Consider the following 21,248-nt stretch of genomic DNA (forward strand, 5'->3'; position numbering starts at 1 on the left):
TGTACGATTAAAAGCAAAAGGAAGGAACTGAACTCCTGTCTCCACATGGTGTGAAATCCAGGAGGAAACATTCAAACTGGGGCCGTGGACCCAGAGTGACACCAGGACTGGGAGAAAGTTCAAAGCCAAGGGCGGGACCCATTCCTGGCCAGAGACAATCACTATATCAACTCGAAAGCACACACAGGCTCCAGATTCCACGTGTCTGTCAGGCGCCAAGCTTCCCGGCATCGTATCTTTAAATTGTTGGCTCCAAAGGGGAAAGTGAAATTGCATGAGAAGGAAAACACCACACGTGGAGAAAAGCATCATTTTGTAAGTCTTTATTTTTTAGTTGCTCTTCCCATAGTAATGCGCTGAAAGGCATAACAGTTTATACTGTACAAAGCATTTGAAGAAAGTACCTCGACTTGCCGGTTACTTCAAAATGAGATTACAAACAAAAAGAAAACAAATCCGGTTCCTCGATACAGGGCAAAATAACTGAATACAGTCTGTTACTTACTTCTCTCTTTTAACATAAGGTCAGGGACACTTCATTTTACAAATAGGATTAACATGAACGTAACATCACACGAGCTTGCAGACGACCAGCATAAAATGTGGGGTGCAGTTTTTAATCAGAAGAATCATGCCTTCATGAAAGAAATTATAATCGTTTATACAATCGAATCGATTTCAGTATTACAAAAACTAAGTTGCATCTATTCGTATTTAGTTCATTAAGAAGGAAAACAAAACAACAACAAAAAAAGGAATGTTAAGAAAAGCCAAACGGCATCCGGCACTCCCTGACGCAGGTCGAATCAGTCACCTTGGTCCTGGAAGTCAGAAAGAGGTGTGCCTCAGACGTCGGGAAGCAGTGGAGGACTGGAACAGTGCTATAGTATTTTCATCAACAAACAATCGTTTGCCACAAATAAATACATGATACACGCAACGCAAAAAAAAAAAAAATTAAACATTAAAAAACAGTGAAATGATTGTCTAAAATTAAGATGTTATTACAAGGATTTGGCAAACATGTTATTAGTGGTGCAGTGGTACTGGTGACGGACAGGTCCCTTCACTGACTTAACCTCTCTGAGCGTGGACATCCGAGTTCACAATATACACATACCCTTTCTCCCTAGTTTTAAACAATGTACTTAAGAAGGCAAAATAGTTAATGGGAAACAAGTCCTCCCTGTTATCAGCTTCTACAATAATTGACTGCATTTCATCCAGCTACTCCCATCTTCAAAGGGTTAAATTACATAAAACCTTAACAAAGAAAAGAATTAGATCTGTAATCAAAAGCAACTGTTCCCAATCATGTCAGATGATCTTGTACAAAAAAGACTTCAGTTTATATGGAGTGTTCATTAGGATCAATGCTGCCATCCCAGCTGCCCCCTCACGCCCACGCCCTAGGCAGGGTGAACTGGAAGACGCCTCCGCCCAGCAAGATTTTCATTTTGATCAAGTCACTTTGAGTCCCACCGATTGATCTTCCAGAAGTCAGCAGCTGCCTTCGCTGTGCAAAACAAAATATCAAGAATAAATAGTTTTTCTTTCTTTTCTTTCTTTTATTTAATCACTCAGTTTAAGGTCACCAGACCAGACGAGTGACCCCTCAGGGTTGTAAGGCATTCTGCTCAGCAGTCTTGTACAGAGTCCCCGGGAAAGAGCCACACGCTGCTGGACTTGGTCCCGCTCTGGCCAGCCTTGGGAAGGTCATACGTGGCTGATGGACTGGATGGCGCTGGATTCTGCTGCGGCCCGTGCCATGCTGTGCCACACGGTGGGAGAGCTGTGTGATGCGGGGTGCAGGGGCTCCTTGTCCGCCAGGGACAACATCATAGCGTACGCCTGGGGCAGAGAGGAGAGACTCAGTTAACAGTGCGTGAAACATCACTTTTAATTCCAAGAATATGGCTAACAAGTGTCGGGAAGGGCTAGGACTCTGACTAGCGTTTGAGAACATTTGGTAAAGGGGGTCATATTTCATTTGCAAAAATGATAGGGGAGTACCGCTGGCCTTCAAGGTCTACGGGACACAAAAGTGCCACATTCTACAGAATAAAGCACCTAAGTATCAATAACGCTTCCACTGAGAAACATGAATCGTTCCCCTGCCTACACATCAATGCCACCACTTCTCCACTAAATGTGTTCAGTTCACCAAAACGCTCATGGCGGCTGATGAAGGAAACTCCAAGTGTTATTAGAGACACACCCACCTGACAGAAGCAGAGGAAGGCACTCAAACCACAAATGAGTCTGTACTTTGTAACAAAAAGCACTAGAGGTGAAATGACCTGCCCAAAGTCACTCCCCTGAAAAGTATTTCTGCCCTACTTTTAATCCACGTCCTTTCTCCAGTTCCCCTCTGTGCTGATATATTCAATGCTGCGACCCAAAGACCTTGAGAGTTTCAGTGGATTAAATCAGCTCTACCAAAAACTAAAACGAAACACAAGACCCAGCCAGGTCCCCACTCCTTTGCGTTCAGCAGGAGGTGCGTGGAGGTGCTCGGTGAGGAAATGTTCTTTCTTCCCTGTTATCATGTCAAATTCTAAATAACTGTTCAGAGAATCCCCCGTTTACTGCCAAGTAAAATATTCAAATAAAATGTTTGGTCCTGACTTGCGAGTGAACTTTTCACTGTTGCTTTGCTATTGTGGGCCTCATCCACCACGAAACTGGCTTGTCAAAATGCTGCTGCAGCGGAGTCAGTAAACTCCTGCCAGAGACATTCCACTGTCTGTAAACAAAGACAAAATGCCTCTGTCCTTAGGCAGGATTTCATCTCTCGGAGTCATGCTGAGACATGTGGCCAGCCTGCGGTTTCTCCCGTAATCATGGCATTCAGTTAGAAAATGTGCCCTTGCAGGCTGATTCCGATTTGCTGGGTCACTGCCCTGAATGCACACATTTGACTTTTATGCATGCAATTTGCCTTCTGGACCTCTGCAAAAATCTCACAACCCATTTAACATCTATTTCTTAAGCAGCTACTCTAAGCCAGGTGCTGTGCGAGGTCCGAGGGACTCGGGGATGAGTAACAGGAGTCCTTATCTTCTAAACACGGCTTAAGTGAGCACTGAGCCTACAATTATTTATTCTGGTTATGCACCAACTTTTAGAGATCATGTTGAAAAAAATGCTGAAATAGTTTTAACAAAACTCATTCAAATATTTGGAAAGATGAAAGGGAACATAGAATTCTGGGATCTGAATTTCTGCCTCTACTTCCTTAGCTGTGCGGCCTTGGACAAGTTTCTTACCCTCTGAAGCTTTGTTTTCATCATGTAAATGGGGAGAATAGTGACAGGACTTGTGTCCCTGGATCGAGGAGGAATCCACCGCACCAAGTTAACACAAAGTGCTTAGCTCGGTGTGCCTGACATAAACAGCACCCACTATCGGGAAAGTAATTTGTGTAGGACAGGGTTTTTTCAGAGAAAATTCCATGTCAAAGGAAGCCACTATTCTATCAGTTGGCTATTTTGGATTCAACCACTATAAAAACCAGGTAAGTAAATATATGAATGTCTTAGTAAAGCATCTGAGCCATCGATTTACTGCCTTCCAGTAATCAAAGGAAACACAGGTTCCACACACAAAGGTCAGTGCCCAGCATGTAACTGGAGGGCAGTAGCCAATGAATGAATGAAGGAACAAATGGTCTCACGAAATAAAGTGAGTTTGATGAAAGGCTGACCATCTTCAAACCAGCATATATAACGTGATCAAATGATAAGAAAAATACAAGCCAGCACTGCCACATGCCAGGATTTTTCCAAGTGCCTGCTGTCAGGCTGGCTGGGCAGGGGCTGGGCGGTGCTGACCCTGAGTCACATCACGTTCCTTATCTCTAAGTTCTCAGGCCTCCTTTGTCTCCTACTATGTCTGATGGCTTCTAGTTTTAAAGAATTGCATCTTTATAATTTTTATGGTATTTTAAGTATTTTTATGGTATCATTAAAAGAGATTTAAAAAGAAAAAACCTGCCCCCCACCCCCCAGTTACCTCTGATCAGTAAAGAAGGAAGAATGGGTGATTAAAAATTTTAAAAAATACTAGCCACCTCTTGTGAATGTCTGTAAATGAAAACTGAAATTGTCACTCTGGCTAGTTTACTTTTAATCTCAAAAACTGAAATTTCATTTTTATCCCCACTGAATCATAGAGCAGAAAGGGATCCCAGCTCCTCTCCCCACCCCTCTCCCAGGAGGAAACAGACCCAACTGCGTCAGGACACAGGCTGGGGGCTGAGGGCAAGCTGAGGCCATGACCTCCATTCAGACAGAACGCTCACTCTGCCCATTATCATGCAGAGTCTTTTAGAGTTTTTCCTAAATTAGATGATATTTAGGTACTATTCCATTGACATGGTGCTCTCCCCACCTTCACTGAGACAGTTTTGTATGTGCTATTACGACCAGCCCAGAGCATCTCAAATAGGAAACCATCTCCAAGTGTGACCCAGGCTGACCACATTGTGTGGTGTGTCGGCCACCTGAACAAAGGGTTCATGATCAAACAGGCCAAAACAACTAACAAACATGGTCCCTTTGGAAGAGAATGAAGAATTATCATTGGAAGTTTCTTTTTCAAAAATTAACCTGAATATACAATCTGAGTGTGGATGTCGCATAAGAAGAGCTGACTTCTTTATTTTATAATAAAAGAGCTAAGATTATTTCAAGTGATAATTCGAGTCCTAATTTGTTTTTCGTCACCTAACAGATGCTACAGAGTCCAGTGAACTTGACTATCACTGACTCTTTCCTGCAGTAAACATTGACAGGCTTCATGTCCAGACCCGCCACTGAGTCGGGCAGGCCTCTGGCCACTCAGTTCACTTCCCATCTTCAGTCTGTCCCTAAATTCCAAAATTAGATGACTCGTCAATTAACAGAGCAAATCATAGTTAGGGGCCAAAAAGTAGAATCATTTTCCAAAAAAATCTTGAAATATAATTATGCTGGCAAAACTAATAGATAGAAAATAATTCTAAAGGAATATGTGAATATTCTTGACCAGACATTAAGGACTATATAGAAACAAGGGGATTGCAAAGGAAAGGTTACTGTGGACGGGTCTGTCAGAGAAGCCTCCAGCGCACTGCAGCCGCTGACTGTCACCACTGCTAACTGTCTGAATTTGGTCATAGTAAAGAAGTGACTGCTCTGGGAAAAGTGTCTGAACCTGTTTGGATTCTAGAATACTTCAAAGGTAGACTCAGTCCCCGCAGTACTGGGTGGGGGACGCGAGTACCTGTGACCATGAACTCGGTCCCCGCGGTGCTGGGTGGGGGACTCGAGTACTTGTGACCATGAACTTGGTCCCCACAGTACTGCGTGCGGGGACGCACCTACCCATGACCGTGAACTCGGTCCCGACGGTACTGGGTAGGGGGGACGCGCCTACCTGTGACTGTGAACACGGTCCCCGCAGTGCTGTGCTGGGGACGTGAGTACCTATGACCGTGAACACAGTCCCCATGGTGCTGGGTGTGGGGACGTGCATACCTGTGACTTGGACTTTCTGTGCAGTGGCTGCTTGAGGTCCTCGGGCACGTGGGAAGCACTGAAGGAAGAGAGCTCGGCCTCAGTGTACTGATTATCTTCCATTTTCCCCATTTTGAGGCTGTCTGTGAAGTGCCTTATGTGATCTAGAGCAGAAAGTCCAGTTTTATAGTCTTCCTCTTTATACCTAAAACGAACCAATGAAAAGCAGTTTGTTTTTTAATTTTTCAGTCTGTATCTAATCAATACATTTCCATTTGAATCCATCTATGTAACTGACCAGCTTCACACTGCATTTGCAGTGCTAAGGGGCATGCATCAATTACTGGGTTCTTTAAAAAATTAAATATAATATAATAAAAATATATTTCTCAGCGGGGCACAATGGCTCAGGCCTATAATCCTATTGCTGTGGGAGGCCAAGGCAAGTGGATTGCTTGAGATCAGGAGTTGAAAATCAGCCTAAGCAAGAGCGAGATGCCGTCTCTATCAAAAATAGAAATGTAACCCAGGTATGGGGCTGCCTGTAGTCTCAGCTACATGGGAGGCTGAGGCAGGAGGACGGCTTGAGCCCAGAACTGTGAGGCTGCAGAGAGCTATGATGCCATCAGTGCACTGTAGCTGAGCAACAGACTGAGACTATGTCTCAAAATATAATAAAAATACATATATTAGATTTTTAATAACTAAAGTCAAGCATATATTTAAGATAGAGTTAAGTCAATGACTCATGAGAAGTGTGAGGAGACAGAATTCGTACTTCTATAATTTCCACTTTAAAGTAAAGCTAGTTCTAATATTTCATCAGCACCTCTTATCTTCATGAAAATAGTATATTCCCATCAATGTAACTATTTAGTTTATTTTTCCATTTAGAAATTTAGCATCTATATAGATTATACATATAGCTAATGAATTGAAATTTATCTCAATAATATTGGCTGATTGCTCCAAATATTGAGTAAATTGGATAATATTGAAATCCCTATTTTTCTTTGAGTTTTAGAGGCACAGTCTAAAAATAAATAATTGTATACTTACATAATTTTCATTTACCCTCTCTACCTCCGTAAATGAAAGTTCCACAAACACCAATGTGTCTCTATGTGCTGTGGCTACCTGAGTTTTATCTATTAAAACTGATGACCGTCTATACTTCCCAGAGCAATCTACAGATTCAACGCCATTCCTATTAAAATACCAACATTGTACTTTCAAGATTTGAAAAAGTTTCTTTGTTTTGTATGGAACCAGAAAAAAAAGTATAGCTAAGGCAGTTCTTAGTAATAAAAACAAAGCTGGGGACCTCACCATACCAGATTTTAGGCTGTACTACAAGGCCATAGTGGTCAAGAGAGCATGGTACTGGTACAAAAATAGAGACATAGACATTTAGAATTGAATAGACAACCAGGAAATGAAACCAACAACTTACAACCACCTAATCTTCAATAAGCCAAACAAGAATGTCCACTGGGGGAAAGACTCTCTATTCAATAACTGGTGCTGGGATAACTGGATATCCACATGTAAAAGACTGAAACTGGACCCACACCTTTCTCCATTCACAAAAATTGATTCAAGATGGATAAAGGACTTAAATTTAAGGCATGAAATGATAAAAATCCTCAAAGAAAACATAGGAAAAACACTGGAAGGTATCAGCCTCGGGAAAGACTTTATGAAGAAGACTTCTGTGGCAATTGCACCAACAAAAATAAACAAATGGGACTTAATTAAACTGAAAAGCTTCTCTACAGCTAAGGAGACAACAACCAAAGCAAACAGACAACCTACACAATGGGAAAGGATATTTGCATATTTTGAATCAGACAAAAGCTTGATAACTAGGATCTATAGAGAACTCAAACTAATCCACATGAAAAAAGCCAACAATCCCATATATCAATGGGCAAGAGACATGAATAGAACCTCCTCTAAAGAAGACAGATGAATGGCTAGCAAACATATGAAAAAATGCTCATCATCCCTAATTATTAGAGAAATACAAATCAAAACCACCCAGAGATACCATCTAACCCCAGCGAGAATGGCCCACATCACAAAATCTCAAAACTGCAGATGCTGGTGTGGATGTGGAGAGAAGGGAACACTTTTACACTGCTGGTGGGACTGCAAATTAACACAACCTTTTTGGAAGGAAGTATGGAGAACCCTCAACTCAAGCTAGAGCTCCCATTTGATCCAACATTCTCATTACTGGGCATCTACCCAGAAGGAAAAAAATCTTTTTATCATAAGGACACTTGCACTAGACTATTTACTACAGCTCAATTTACAGCTGCCAAAATGTGGATACAGCCTAGATGCCCACCAACCCAGGAATGGATTAACAAGCTGTGGTGTATGTACACCATGGAATACTATGCAGCCATTAAAAAAGATGGAGACTTTACAGCCTTTGTATCAACCTGGATGGAAGTGGAACACATTATTCTTAGTAAAGCATCACAAGAATGGAGAAGCATGAATCCTATGTACTCAATTCTGATATTAGGATAATTAATGATCTAGTACACAGTGGGGGGTGGGGAATGGGTAGAGCAGAGACAGGGAAGGAGGGAGGGGATGGGGGTCTCCGTGTGACACACTTTTAGGGAGAAAGACACAATTGTAAGAGGGACTTTACCTAACAAATGCAATCAGTATAACCTGATTTCTTGTGCCCTCAATGAATCCCCAACAATAAAAAACAAAAACCTGATTACTGAGCATACCGTGCTAATTCCAGCCTAACTGTTATTATTTATTATACAGAAACTGCTCTAATGGAAAAACAGAGCAGGAGGACCTGCCACCTGCCGGTTTCCCAGGCACCCAGGCTCTCACCTCCCGGGGGGCGTCTTGCAGCCCCTCTCCAGGGTGCTGGCCTCTTCATAGTCGTCCTCCGGGCCTCCTTCATGCAGACCACTCGCCACGGGCTCTTTCCCTGCTTTTCCAGTCAGATCCCCGTCCTCATCCTCCTCATCCAGCAACACTTCATCTTCTCCTTCCTCATCATCCAGTAAGTCTGAACTCTGACTGGTCGCCAGAGCCTTCCCATCCTTAAAGTGACGGCCATTCATTCTTTCAGGAAAAGCATTCACAAAAGTTCAATTATTGGTTTCATTTAAACTTGTATTTCCTATCATGTCTTCCTAACAACAGTTTAGGTCTTCAGCACTCACACAGGAAATCTTTATTGTTTCTGCTTATGGCAATGATGGGAAAATATTGTAATTTCACAAACGAGAAGATGATGAAAAAAATAACCGGATGATTATTCAGAGTGTAAGTGAAGCCTCTGCAGACCTGGAGAAACAATCTCGGTCTCCTGTTCCCTGTCGGGTTCTGCCTGACTCATGATACTGCTCTGTGTGTGTGTGTGTGTGTGTGTGTGCGCCCGTGTGTATGTAAATAAAATATTTTGAGAAGCACATACATATTTTCTCTGCATAATGTACCCACCATTTAAAAGAATGTATTTCTGGAAAACTCACTCCCCTGAGCAGCACTGCTACCAGTTTCAATGTCCCGGTCTCACGTGGTCTAAGAGCCACTGTCATTGTTAAGGTGGCAGCAAAGGACCAGCAGGTGTCAACTGTCACTGGGTGACGTTCCTCACACTCTACCCAGCCTTGGAAGTGACTGAGATCTCATTTATTTATGTTGTTTTCAAGTTAGTTTTGATATTCTGAATCCCAGGGGGACCCTGGAATGGGAAATGGTCTAGAAATATAATTGTACAAATATGTTTTGAAGTTGGTTTAGAAGTATGTCTGCTATAATGATGCAAAAGAATATAATGTTCTAAAAAGTCACTTGTAATATTTTTGTTTACAGCTGCAAGGATTGTAACATGACTTTAGAGTTTGGTTTAAAAAGTGAGATTAATTACATAGGAATTCCAATTTAATACATCTGAGTGCATTTGGGAAAAGGGGATAAGCTCTCAGCTTTAAAATGAACTCTAACATACGTGTAAATTGCATTTAAGTTTCACTGCACAATTTAAAGCTTTCAATTAAATTACATAATCCTGACCTATGTTTCGAACTACAGCATATCTTCTAAGCCTCTTCCTTTTAGAGATACATGACCAGAGTAGTTAGACCACCTGACACGCCCAGAAGGCCTGTGAGGGATCAAACCATCCAGGGGTCCTGGTGTTCTGACTCTTGGCCGCTCCCACCTTCTCCAGCAGCCCTGCTCCCTTACCCACGGACTAAATCAGGGGTCCTGGTATTTTGACTCTCAGCCACTCCCAGCCTCTCCAGAAGCCCTGCTCCCTTACCCACGGACTAAAGCAGGAAACCGTGGAGATGGTTAAACAGTAATATTCAGTTTTTACATTTAATGTAACTACCCTTCAAATTACAGAAGATCGGGGATCAACCATGCACTCCCATCATTCTCCCACAAGCCAAAAACGAGTATAATTTAAGATTCAGATTTCCCAGGGCTTAAAATATAAATAAATAAACCAATCTTGGACGTGATGGACACACACGTCCACAGTAAAAATCCATTTGATTAGATAGAGTCACACACGTATTGTTATTAAGCTTTTCCTATGACCAATCTCTTAACCTCTTTTATCAGAGAATGATGAAGACATGTTTTTCACAGACATAAATTATGAGTTTCCAGATACGCTGCCAACTTACTTGCATGAATAGATTGACATTCTTATTTATAAAAAATGAAGGAAAAAGTGAAAGAACAAAAGAATACACGGACGAAAACCAAAAGTAACAAAAAGTCAACATAATTACGAGCACCTATCTGTTAATTATGCTTTCAAATGTGGCTATTTATAGGAGATAAATTATTCATCAAAAGTAGCCTGATCGGAGTTCAGGGGAAAGTTAGCTGACTCAACCTTCTCACCGTGCCTGTTTAGACGTGCTGAAGCCAGATGTTGCAGCCACCAAGGCTCACAAATCTCTAATTAAAGGAGAGAACATCTAAATGGGCATCTCAGAACCCAAATGGGGCTGTTTGTTCAGTATTTCTTATTTGCATTATATAAATAATTATCAAAATGTAAGACTGTGACTGTTTCCTGCCTGTCACTACGACTCCGTCCTCTGACCACCCTCCTCTCTCTCACAAGTGGGCAGGAAAAGGGAGACACAAATCCCGCTGCCCGATGCAGTGATTATCAGACTTCTTAGAGGCCAGGATGCACCTTCTATCCTTTCTTCTATAGGTATGTTTTTATTGTTGAAAGAACAGAAGTACTCATATGTTTTTATGTTATTTTGGCAAAAAAAAAATGTGCATTTGAAGTTTGCTTTAATGGAAGAACTAAAATAATTAACTTTGACTTTTAATCATATCAAAAATTAAGGACACTGGCTCAGTAATACTCGTATGAGGAACAGTCAAGTTGTGCGACGAGAAGTAATGGGAATTTTATTAACTAATTTCATGTTGCATTAAAATTTACAACGCAGCATCCTAATTTAACAGATTACCAGATAGATCTATTCAGAAATGCCTGGTTCTCAGTAAAAAGTTCTCAGATATTTAATTGTGACTTACAGATAAGAAAAATTAAATTCACTAGTTTTAATAAAATAATGTTTCATTGCTTCACATGCAATGCAAAGTGCTAGGTAAATGTTAATTATCATCATCAACAGCATTAAAAGCTTGCCTTTATTAATTAACCCGTTTATGTCTATGCTGATAATGACAAAAGAAAACCACCGTCTTAGTAAAATGAAGGTGAGCATTCCCACTGAAACAAACAGAAGTAAATGACCAGCTACTTATGAGGGCGTAAAGTAAGACTCCTAATTAAGAAGTCTCAGACAGTTATTTGTGAAAGGCATCTGACTGACACGCAGTGGGTATTTCATATATAAACATATACAGATGTATAGGTAGAGAGCCAGAGGCAGAGACGGAGAAACAGTCATATATTATGACTGATTATATATATATACACATATATTATGACTGATTATATATATATACACATATGATTATATATATATACACATCATATATATAACATATGCTGTATGTGTAATAGTAATGGTAGATAATATAATAGATATTTATTATCTCTTTCTATATATATAAAACATATGCTATACGTATAATAGTAACTATAGATAATATAATAGATACTTATCTCTCTCTGCACATATATAGATATATAGATATAAAACATATGCTGTATGTGTAATAGTAACTGTTATTGATTAGACATCCAGCTGAGTCCCTGTGTGGCTTTCCCTGCTACTGGTGAGAGTCTGACAAACTTTCCCATTTAGGTATCAGGAGAGCACGGTGGTCGAGTCACGGGCTGTGAAACCAGATAGCTCTGGTTGGACTCCATTAATTACCTAAGTGACGCCTGAAGTTATTTCACCCTCAACATCTCCATTTCTTCACTGATAGAATCAGTGGCTGTCTATAAGGCTGCCGTGAGACTCAACCTAAGTAACACATGCACATGCCTGCAAGAGCCCGTGGTACTTCCACGTGCAGGAAATACGCACCGGCCCCGGGCCTGGGCAGGTGTCAGCAGTGCCACCAAAGTGCACACAGCAAACGCATTTGAAACATTCATTTCAGAGGTCACAGAGTTTAGAAAGCAAAAAGCCCAGCTTCACCTCTCCTCTGCGTCCCGGGGAGACTGGCTGCGGTGGCTGCTGTTCCCAATGAAATTCCGAATCTCTGTGAAGTAAGCGTCTTCCTTGTCATCAAGCATCGCACCTGCGCTTTCCAGTTCAGAATGAGGTGAGGATGTCGCCGTGCCTGTGGGGAGCAGAAAGCCTTTTATGTCAAAGGCGACTACCCAGCTAGCAATTTATTCAGAAGCTCCTTCCTGAGGACTCTGATCCGTGTCGTGTCTTACGACAAACTCTTCTGAATATTAATCATAGTTACTGCAGGAGGTCAAAGGCTCCCCAGTGCACCATAATATACACGCCTGTAACAACAGTAGGAACCACTGAAATTATTAGGAATGCTCTCTCAAGGAGATCGTTCACCAGCTTCCCCCCGCCCTCACTGTGACATGGAAACAACTTCATTCACATAGTGAAGACTTACAAACTACAGATAAGCCTTAAGCTCGGCTTAAGGAACTGACAGTCCTGGATGCAGAAAATAAACGTTTTTTGTTTTTCTTTTTGCTGCTGTATTAAAGAATGTTACAAAATAAATACTTCAGACACACAGCAAATTCCATATTCTGGCTGGGTGGGTTAGTTCCAGGGGCAGAAGTGGTACAGTATTAAGAGGACAAAATTGGATTTCAGATTACAGGGTGATCTTCAGTTTCCTCACCTACAAAAAATTAGAATCGTAATGCCTGCCTCGCAGGTACCAAATACTGTACTACACCTGCCCCGGGATGAAACCACCCAGCCAGAATATGGAATTTGCAGTGTGTCTGAAGTATTTATTTTGCAACATTCTTTAACAACAGCAGCAAAAAAAAAAGTGCTTATTTACTGCGTCTAGGACTGAGTGCCAGTTTCTTACAGCTGAGCTTAAAGCTTACTGTAGTTTGTCAATCTTCCTTCTATGAATGAAAATGTTCCATGTCACAGCAAGGACTGGTGGAGGGTAACACAAACTTACACAATTATAGCCATTTGATAAGAAGCTGAAATTTACACCAACATTAGCTTCCCATTTGTTATCTCACCCCCAGACTGTCTATCTATCTGAAATTTAATAGTTTATCCCAAGAGTCTCTACAGCAGAGTAGACAAGAGATTAGAACACCCCCTCCGCTTAGAAGTTATAATCTGGGTCAAGAAGTAAGGATTCAACTGTGATGTTACATTTTTAATTTTTCTTCCTGAAATAACTTTGGAGAAAAGTTTATGGTTGCATGTTCTAAGGGTACGCAAAGTTAGAATATTGCCAGTTTTATACACAGGATTAGATTTTGTGCCTAAAATCTAATATTTTAAAACCGTGATCACTAGATTCTTGGCTTTGTAAGAAATGAGCAGTGTATTTTAAATAATAACAGCCATTCAAGATGATAAATAATGTGCCTTTATTGTGGAGGAAAGACTAATAATAAAATAATTTTCTTAAAATCACTAGTTTATATCAATTCTTTTTTTCCTTTCTTAACATCTCTTTTCCTGAACTCCAGGCTCACCCCCTCCCCTCACTCTCAATTCATTTCCTTTATTCTCTAGAAGCAACTGCGGCTGCACGGGTTTGCTCTGCGCACACATGCCAGCTGGCAAATGTTAGCTAATGCTTATTATGTAACCATCAGAAGCCAAAGACAAGAAAACCTACCATCCTTTCTGCTAAATATGTGCGGGCAGGTCCAAGTTAAGGGAAGGCTGTTTTGCCAGTTACTTTTAAAGCACCACTATCACTTGCTATGGGTTTCTCTAATCACGTCAACAGCCTCCTAGCCCTACTCTTGAAAATGTGGTCTGGAGAGGTTCTCTGAACTGCAGCGTTCTGCAAAGCAGACGCAGCTTCTAGATAAATCTTCTCAGCAGGGTGCACTGAGGCTGTCCCTCCTGAAATCCTGCCATCTTTAAGGACTACATCTTGTGTGCCCACAGGTGGGAAGATTGCTCCTCCCTGCAATTTAAGAAATCTTGATCCACAGGTCTCCTGTGGGTTTGGGCCATGGTTCTCTTTGTTTAATTAAGATTGCCTATTGAGGTGGGTCCGGGAAGGTGAGAGGATGATCTAAGGAAGCCCACCGAGTTGTGTTCATCCGCCAATGCCCACCTCACTCACAGAATCATAAATCTCAAAGGAAAACTGCTGTGAATTCTCACAGTAGGATCTGATGTTGGTGTCAGTGTGGAATGAGAGACCACGATTATCTTTTAGACTGTGAAAACTCCGTCACCATCTCCTCCTAACACAGCGGATGACTCACCAGACATGTTCCCGTTCTCGTGTTTCTTTAGGTGTCTGTCCAGGTTGGTCTGCTGACCGAAACACCTGTCGCATAAGTGACACTTGAACGGCTTCTCCTTGTTGTGAATGTTCCGGACGTGCCTCTGCAAGTTAGATGATATGCTGAAGGACCGGTCACAGTATTTGCATCTGAAAAAAAGAAATATTTGCAAGCGAATCGAAAGATATTTCTCAAATAAAAATCATCACCCATAAAACAACATTTTAAATCAAAGGCGCAGGGAAGAACACTTCCCAAACAGCCATGTTTTAATTCTAATAGGCTCTGATTGCTTTCACGATTCTCATCACTTCACGTAAAACCATAATAAGATATTGGCACCTTCATTGCTCCCAAGTTATTAGCGTAATCACTTCCAATATTTTCAATAAACTTCACACAAGTGAGCACACTAAGAAATAGTAGGGTTGTTTTATCTTTTGCTTATGAAAATACAATTTAATCCCCTGTAAACCAACATGAGAAAAATTCATATATGCTTCAAATAAAGTAAAAATATCACTTTTTAATTCAAAAATTCAATCTGATTAACTAATTTCTTGATGAATTCACTTTTTCAGTTGCTGGCCCTAAAGAAAATTCTATTATACCCCTCAAAATAGCAATAAACATTCTAAACTTTTAAAACGGAGAGAGGGAAGGTGGGAGGAGGTGGGGGGTCACGATGTGTGACACACTCTTGGAAGTGGGACACAATTATAAGAGAGACCTCACCTAACAAATGCAATCAGTGTAACCTGATTTTCTGCACCCTCAATGAATCCTCAACAATAAAAAGAAAGCTGAGATAATATGAATAGTTCAGTCTGATGCCAGATAAACTAATTTTCATAACTATAGTGATTTGGAATCCCCAAATCCTTTGCTCTACTAACCTTTAAACTGTTACCAAAGCAAGTGATAATGCCATCAAATTTTCCTTTAAGGATGAAAACAAAGGTCTTCCTTAACTTCACCTGTTCCTATGTCCCACAATTTTCCATTTCTACTTTTAAAAACAGTCTGTAGCACATTTTTAGGAAGCCAGTTAGTTTTTCAGGAAAGCCCTTCTTATTGGTCAGTTAATTATTTCTGCCTTCCATATGATTAAAAACCCTTACCCATGTTGAAGTTTTCCTTTAGTCATAAAAGGAAGTTATAACAATGTTAAGAGCCCCGGGTCTTACCAGTGAAGAAGGAAAGGTTTTGTAGTTGATGGGTTTATTCTCCTCTGTATTTTAAGGTTAAAAAACATCATGTAATTTTCCTGATGTGTTGCTTAAAAGAAAAATTGACCTTCTCCAAATGACTTTTAAGTGAAAATTTCTAATGTAGAGGACAGATAGCTCCTCACTCCTCTGTGTGTGAAGGGCCCTTCTCCCCCTTCTGTGGGAGGCTCTGGGCTCAATGCTCTGACTCAACCCCACTCCTCTCCACTTGATGCTCCAGGCTCAGTGCTCTGACTTGACCCCGGTCCTCTCCACTTGATGCTCCAGGCTCAGTGCTCTGACTCAACCCCACTCCTCTCCACTTGACACTCCGGGCTCCCATGGCCGTCCTTCTGCGCCAGAAGTCTAGTCAGCTCAGTGGGGAAAATAATCTGCCGGACTAGTTACTTTGGCAGAGGGTCAACCCCAACCCAAGTCCTCATTTAATTTTTCTCCCTTAAAAAACTGTTCCGGCGTCACAAGCTTCCTCAACTTTCCTCACTTAGAATATTAATAAAAAATGTGTAAGACTCCACACTGGCAGTTGCTGGGCAATGTCAGCCTCCGCTTTTGAGAAAGGAAGCCCAGGACATCTCAGCCTTCTCTGCGATACTCTGTCCCCTCCGAGCTCAGCGCAGTGCGACCCGCGGCAGGCCGGGCACCCTTGCGTGGTGCTCAGGGAGCAGAGGAGGGGACTCTGTTAGAGCACACTCACCTTCCCATGAACGCCTTACGAAAAACATTCCACTCAAAATACTTTCTGCACAGATCATGAAGAAAAGAGACTCTGTTGCTGACACCTTCTCCCTGCCTGTGTACAGAGGGGCTTTTCCAAACCTAGTAAGCCTCGTCCTCTCAGATCTGAAAGGTGCCAGCTAGTGAGGATGGTCTAACCAAGGAGTCTCTGCTGTGTCTCTACCAGAAGACTGAGTTCTCTAAATAAACAGTCATTCCATCCCACTCTGATAAATTAGTAGGCGGTTAACAGAAGGCTGAAATCATAGCCTACATTTCAGAAATCCTTCAAATCAGTACACAGTGAGATCACAAACACCACACTATCGGGCCCTCGTAGCTACTGATGTAGATTTAGGGGCCAAGGCAGTCTTTGAGATCACAGAATGAGGTTACAAAACTCTGAAGCGAGAGCTCCAAGCCTCGTTTCAATTCTGCCTCCATGGACATCAGCCGTCACAGAGGCAGTCAGCACCTGTAAATATGATGTTTCTCATTTACGAAACAGAAGGGCTGGACAAAGATTTAAGATCTCCAGTTATGCAAAACTCTGGTTTGTATTATTTTAAAATACATGTACAATAATAACACCATTTTATGAAACAGAATAAAACTGCCCACTTCCTTATTCTTGCATTTTTAAAAAGCCTTTGAAAACTGACATATTATTTATTTTAATAAAAAAGCTTAACATTGGGACAAAAATAACTTTTCATTCTATTAAAATTTATTTATGAATACCTAATTCTGTGTGCAAGGAATTGCATATTAAATAATGTAGGTTATATTTTTAAATTAGGAGGGTGGGTTATGCTTATTTATATTCTTTTACAAACAATAATATTGAGATTAGATGTGTCTCCTCCATGGTATGGCTAATCTCAGCACTTAACAGAGTAAGCTAAGAAATACCCTTGGAAACTGCTGATGAAACTGCCTCTTTTCTTACACGTACTCTATTTTGTCCATTCTCCTTCTTATCCCACATTTCCTTCCCCTGCCCCACACATTTAAGATTCATTCCTTAAACCTCCTCTTCGGACCTGTAGAAACTGACTCAGCTGCGCTAGGGAGACCAAGAACACAGGAGTAGTTAACTCCCAGCAGGGACCTGAGCCTTGAAAAAAGAGAGGCTTTAACGTTTCAGAAACGTTAAGACTTCTGTCGATTAAAATATTTTATTTAATCGCTGGCATTTCTCAAATGCTAAGTCTGTACCAGGCACGGTGCTAGAGAATTTTTAAATATAATGGCAGGAAGCCTCAATTAAAGAAATCAGGACTGTTTAAGTTTGACCCCATTCAATTCTCCCTTGATTCCAAACTGAACAGACACACACTCAGACATGCAAAAAGTGCCCCTCCGGGAACCCATGCCCATGCATTCGCTTTATTACAATATTTATCAAGAGGTTTAGCAAAACTCGTCATCAAACCTGTAAGGCTGCTCTCCTGTGTGAGTTCTCAAGTGCCGTGTCAGATTTGCAGACCTTGGGAAAATCTTGCCACAGTATCTGCGAGGAGAGATGTTTACAGGAGAAAGTCAGCACAGTGGACGTCGTGCCACTCAAGCCACAGACCAGCCACATGCTTATTCCCGATTTAATTAATCTTGCATGGAACTCACATGTCTTTGGTGTTTAAAATTTGCAACAAAGTCATTCTATGGATATAAATAACTCTGCAAATAAAGAGTACAATTTGAGATCTGGTTGAATTTGCTTGTGCATAAGCAAGAAGCTTATGAAAACAGACTATAGTTTTGATGACCCCCAGATGCCTCTCTTACTAATTCCGTATCTTAAAATTTACAAAATTGAACCAGACGGAGGATAAAAAAAAAATGATGAGAGTTTGTGAGCCTGGGTTGATGTAAACAGATTTTAAATGTTTCAACTCATTTTGCACGTCAGCCACAGTGATGACTCCCTATACAACAGAGCAGTGTTGTGTCAGACAAGATTCCAAAACGTCATCCATCAAGGTACATACCCAGAAAAGCTTTTCTGCAAAGAAAGTAACATGCTTTCCAAAGAGCAAACAAATTGACATGTCTAAGTGAGATACCCCAAGTTTCTAAAGACAATTCTGAAATTATAAGCACAACTTATTTGGAAAAAAAATCACACAAAAAACCGGAAACATAAAATAAGCTCTACTGCTGACAAGTAACGAGGAATTAACCAACTAGTTTTCCTCACTGGCAGACTTTATTGTCTTTCATTAATTATTCTTCAATGCCATGACCATCTATAACGACATGCTTGAGGACAGGCATATTACACCTTTGGATGAAAATAATTAACTGCGAAAGAAAATTCATAAACATCAAAGAGAAATGAGTAGATAACATTTGGACGGTTTCCAACCTCATTTATCACGACCAAATAGCCTGTATTAAAATTCTCATTTAATAATAATTTTTTAAAACCACTATTTTTATATCTGCCCCAGTAAAGAACGCTCTGAAGTGCCTGAGATCTATCATGGAGGCTACTCTTCATCTAACCAAGAACAACTTCCCAAGCAAATAGCAAGGCCTTCTGCAATCACAGGGGAGATTTTGGAGCCGCAGTTCATGCGACAGTCACCTGCAGGTGTAGCGTTCCTTGCCCTTCCGCAGGACGCTGTCGGGCAGGGCGCTGGGGGGTGCTCTGAAGTTGAACATGGAGGGCACCGGCTGCAGCAGCTCACTGGCCTCGGGCTTCAGCGCACTGAAGCTCTCCAGCTTCTCCGCCATGTTCTCGATGGCGGACATCTGAAAGGGGAAGCACAGACCCATGAGGCTCTGATGGCTTTTCCTCTGTAACAACCTCTGCAAACCACAGACATTATTAGAAAGGAAGCATCGAATCCACTGAATGCAAAGAGGTATAACAAGAGGTTGTAGTGTCCTAAAGCTAAGCAAATAATGTGACAACTGATTCAGCGGTTCTCAACCTGTGGGTCACGACCCCTTTGTAACAATGAAGATACATCAAGAACCACTGTTAGATCTGGGAAGAGTGAGAGTAAAACCAAGCTAATAAAATGCAGTGTGAACTTTTTCTGTAAAATCTTAGGCCGTTTGATATTAATCTGGTATATAATTGACTGATGAAATACATACGGGAGATAATAAACCCAATTTAACCTTTTATTTGGTTAAGTGACAGCACTGGTATTACATATGGGCATCAACATAATGAAAGTTACAGCGAAAGGTGCTACATGCCTGGCCGAGTCATGAAATCATGAAAACCCTAAGAATCATGGCACCCCATGGAAAGAACTCACAGCAGGAAAGAACACGGAGAGTTACAAAATTGCAGCTTGAGCCAGATGTGTGTAACTCAGAAAGGAAAAATTAATGTGTCAGAGGTGTACTGCCTATGACCACATTAAATTAATATCTGGATATATCAGATTTTAAGTGGGATCATAGGCAAGGAATTTTAATGAAATATTAATTTCTTGTGGACGAAGACTGAGTTGAACTGATGTTTCATGAAATATTAATATAATTTCATATAAGATAACTTGGCAAGAACATTGTAGAACAGGGGAACAGTTCACACAGCCAGACTCAGCAAAACATTCCCGGTAGAAACTACCCTGCCTCCTTTTCCCCTTAACAACCTCATTATGTTGCTTGCAATTGTTAACTTTTTATCTACCTGAATGTGTACTTGATGGTCACAATCAGAGGGTGGCACTGACCTTCAAAGTTAGCTTGATTCTTTTTTATTATTATTTCAGATTAATCTCAGGGTACATACAACCAGGTTGCCTGGTTTGCTTCTGTAAGGTAAAGTCCAAGTTACAGCTGGGTCCTTCATTCAGGAAGTGTGCTGTCCACCCACACATTGTTCCTGCTGGACGTTAATGTCCAGTTGGAGACTCTCCCCTTTCCTTTGACCCTCCCAAAATGTTACGTTTCCTTACTGCTCACATTTTATTTAAAAGATGCTTATTATCAAATTTGCAAAAAAAAAAGCAAGCTCTCAGGCCATCTTATTAATCAGCTCACCGTTACTTATCTGCTTCTCGGGGCTGTGTGCCATTAGAAAACTTAAAAAGCTGTTAGAAAGGTCTTCTCATGCCAAATGCCTTCTGTGTATTTCTCAAAGAGTCAGGGTGGCAGGGCCGAGATGCTAATAACCACAAATTCAAGGAACTGGTCCACCCAAGAGGCTAATTCTTTTGCTGATGAGATCACAAGACAGGAGATAGAGGCCTAATTTACAATCTCAAGTTAAAAATAAAATGCAACATTTCCTAGTCAAAAGAAAAATTAACGAAGTATATATTCTGTGGACACAGCTGGATAGAAGACCATCAGCTTCTTACAAGAGCAAAATCTTAATAGCTTTAATATGACCTCTTCTCACAAAGGGGATATCGTATGTTTGATTCTTCGAATGACTATTCCTGTGCTAGCCGGTCCTCACTCTCCTCTTTATCCTGGAGCCTGCCCTCTCGTTTCATGCCCAGCCTCCTAATGCTGGCTACAAATTGCAACCTACAGGGTACCACTGCCAATTTGCCAAATGTCTTTCATCAAACACGGTACAAAAAAAATCTCGGAGGAAAGTCAAGATACATTTACTTGTCAGACGGCAAATGTGAACGCATTGGGAGGCAGTAAGGGCTGTAAGCTCAGGGGTCTGATTCATAATCACTCAGCTGCTAAAACATTCTCCACAGATGCAAGTGGACAGCGCATTTGTCACGATGAAGGATTCTGACACACGCTGATCACAGGGCAGAGATAGGGAATGGTGCCGCTGCTCGGAGAGGCGGAGGACGCCGTCTCTACAGAACACCGTCACAGTCCTCCTAACCACACTGCTAACAGTTACTTGGGATCTTGTTTATTAAAAATAAATCCAGAAATATT

General features: G+C 41.2%; 1 protein-coding gene across 6 annotated transcripts in view; it reads right to left on the minus strand.

Annotated features, from left to right (window-relative positions):
• Nucleotides 1–301: 301 nt before the first annotated feature.
• MECOM (MDS1 and EVI1 complex locus) overlaps nt 302–21,248 on the minus strand; it is a 567,302-nt gene continuing 546,355 nt past the window's right edge. For 5 of the 6 annotated variants that reach the window (XM_003794650.3, XM_003794647.3, XM_003794649.3 and 2 more), the window contains 7 exons: nt 18,961–19,127; nt 17,806–17,883; nt 14,407–14,576; nt 12,146–12,290; nt 8,367–8,603; nt 5,520–5,703; nt 302–1,851 (listed from right to left, as the gene is read on the minus strand). In XM_003794650.3, coding sequence (XP_003794698.1) covers nt 1,717–1,851; nt 5,520–5,703; nt 8,367–8,603; nt 12,146–12,290; nt 14,407–14,576; nt 17,806–17,883; nt 18,961–19,127 — 1,116 coding nt within the window. In that variant the 3' untranslated portion in view covers nt 302–1,716. The remainder of the gene's footprint in view (nt 1,852–5,519; nt 5,704–8,366; nt 8,604–12,145; nt 12,291–14,406; nt 14,577–17,805; nt 17,884–18,960; nt 19,128–21,248) is intronic. The other variant, XM_012808118.2, reaches the window with a different exon arrangement.

The sequence above is a fragment of the Otolemur garnettii genome, unplaced genomic scaffold (assembly GCF_000181295.1).
Source record: "Otolemur garnettii isolate 467f Iridium unplaced genomic scaffold, OtoGar3 scaffold00084, whole genome shotgun sequence".
NCBI lineage: Eukaryota > Metazoa > Chordata > Mammalia > Primates > Galagidae > Otolemur > Otolemur garnettii.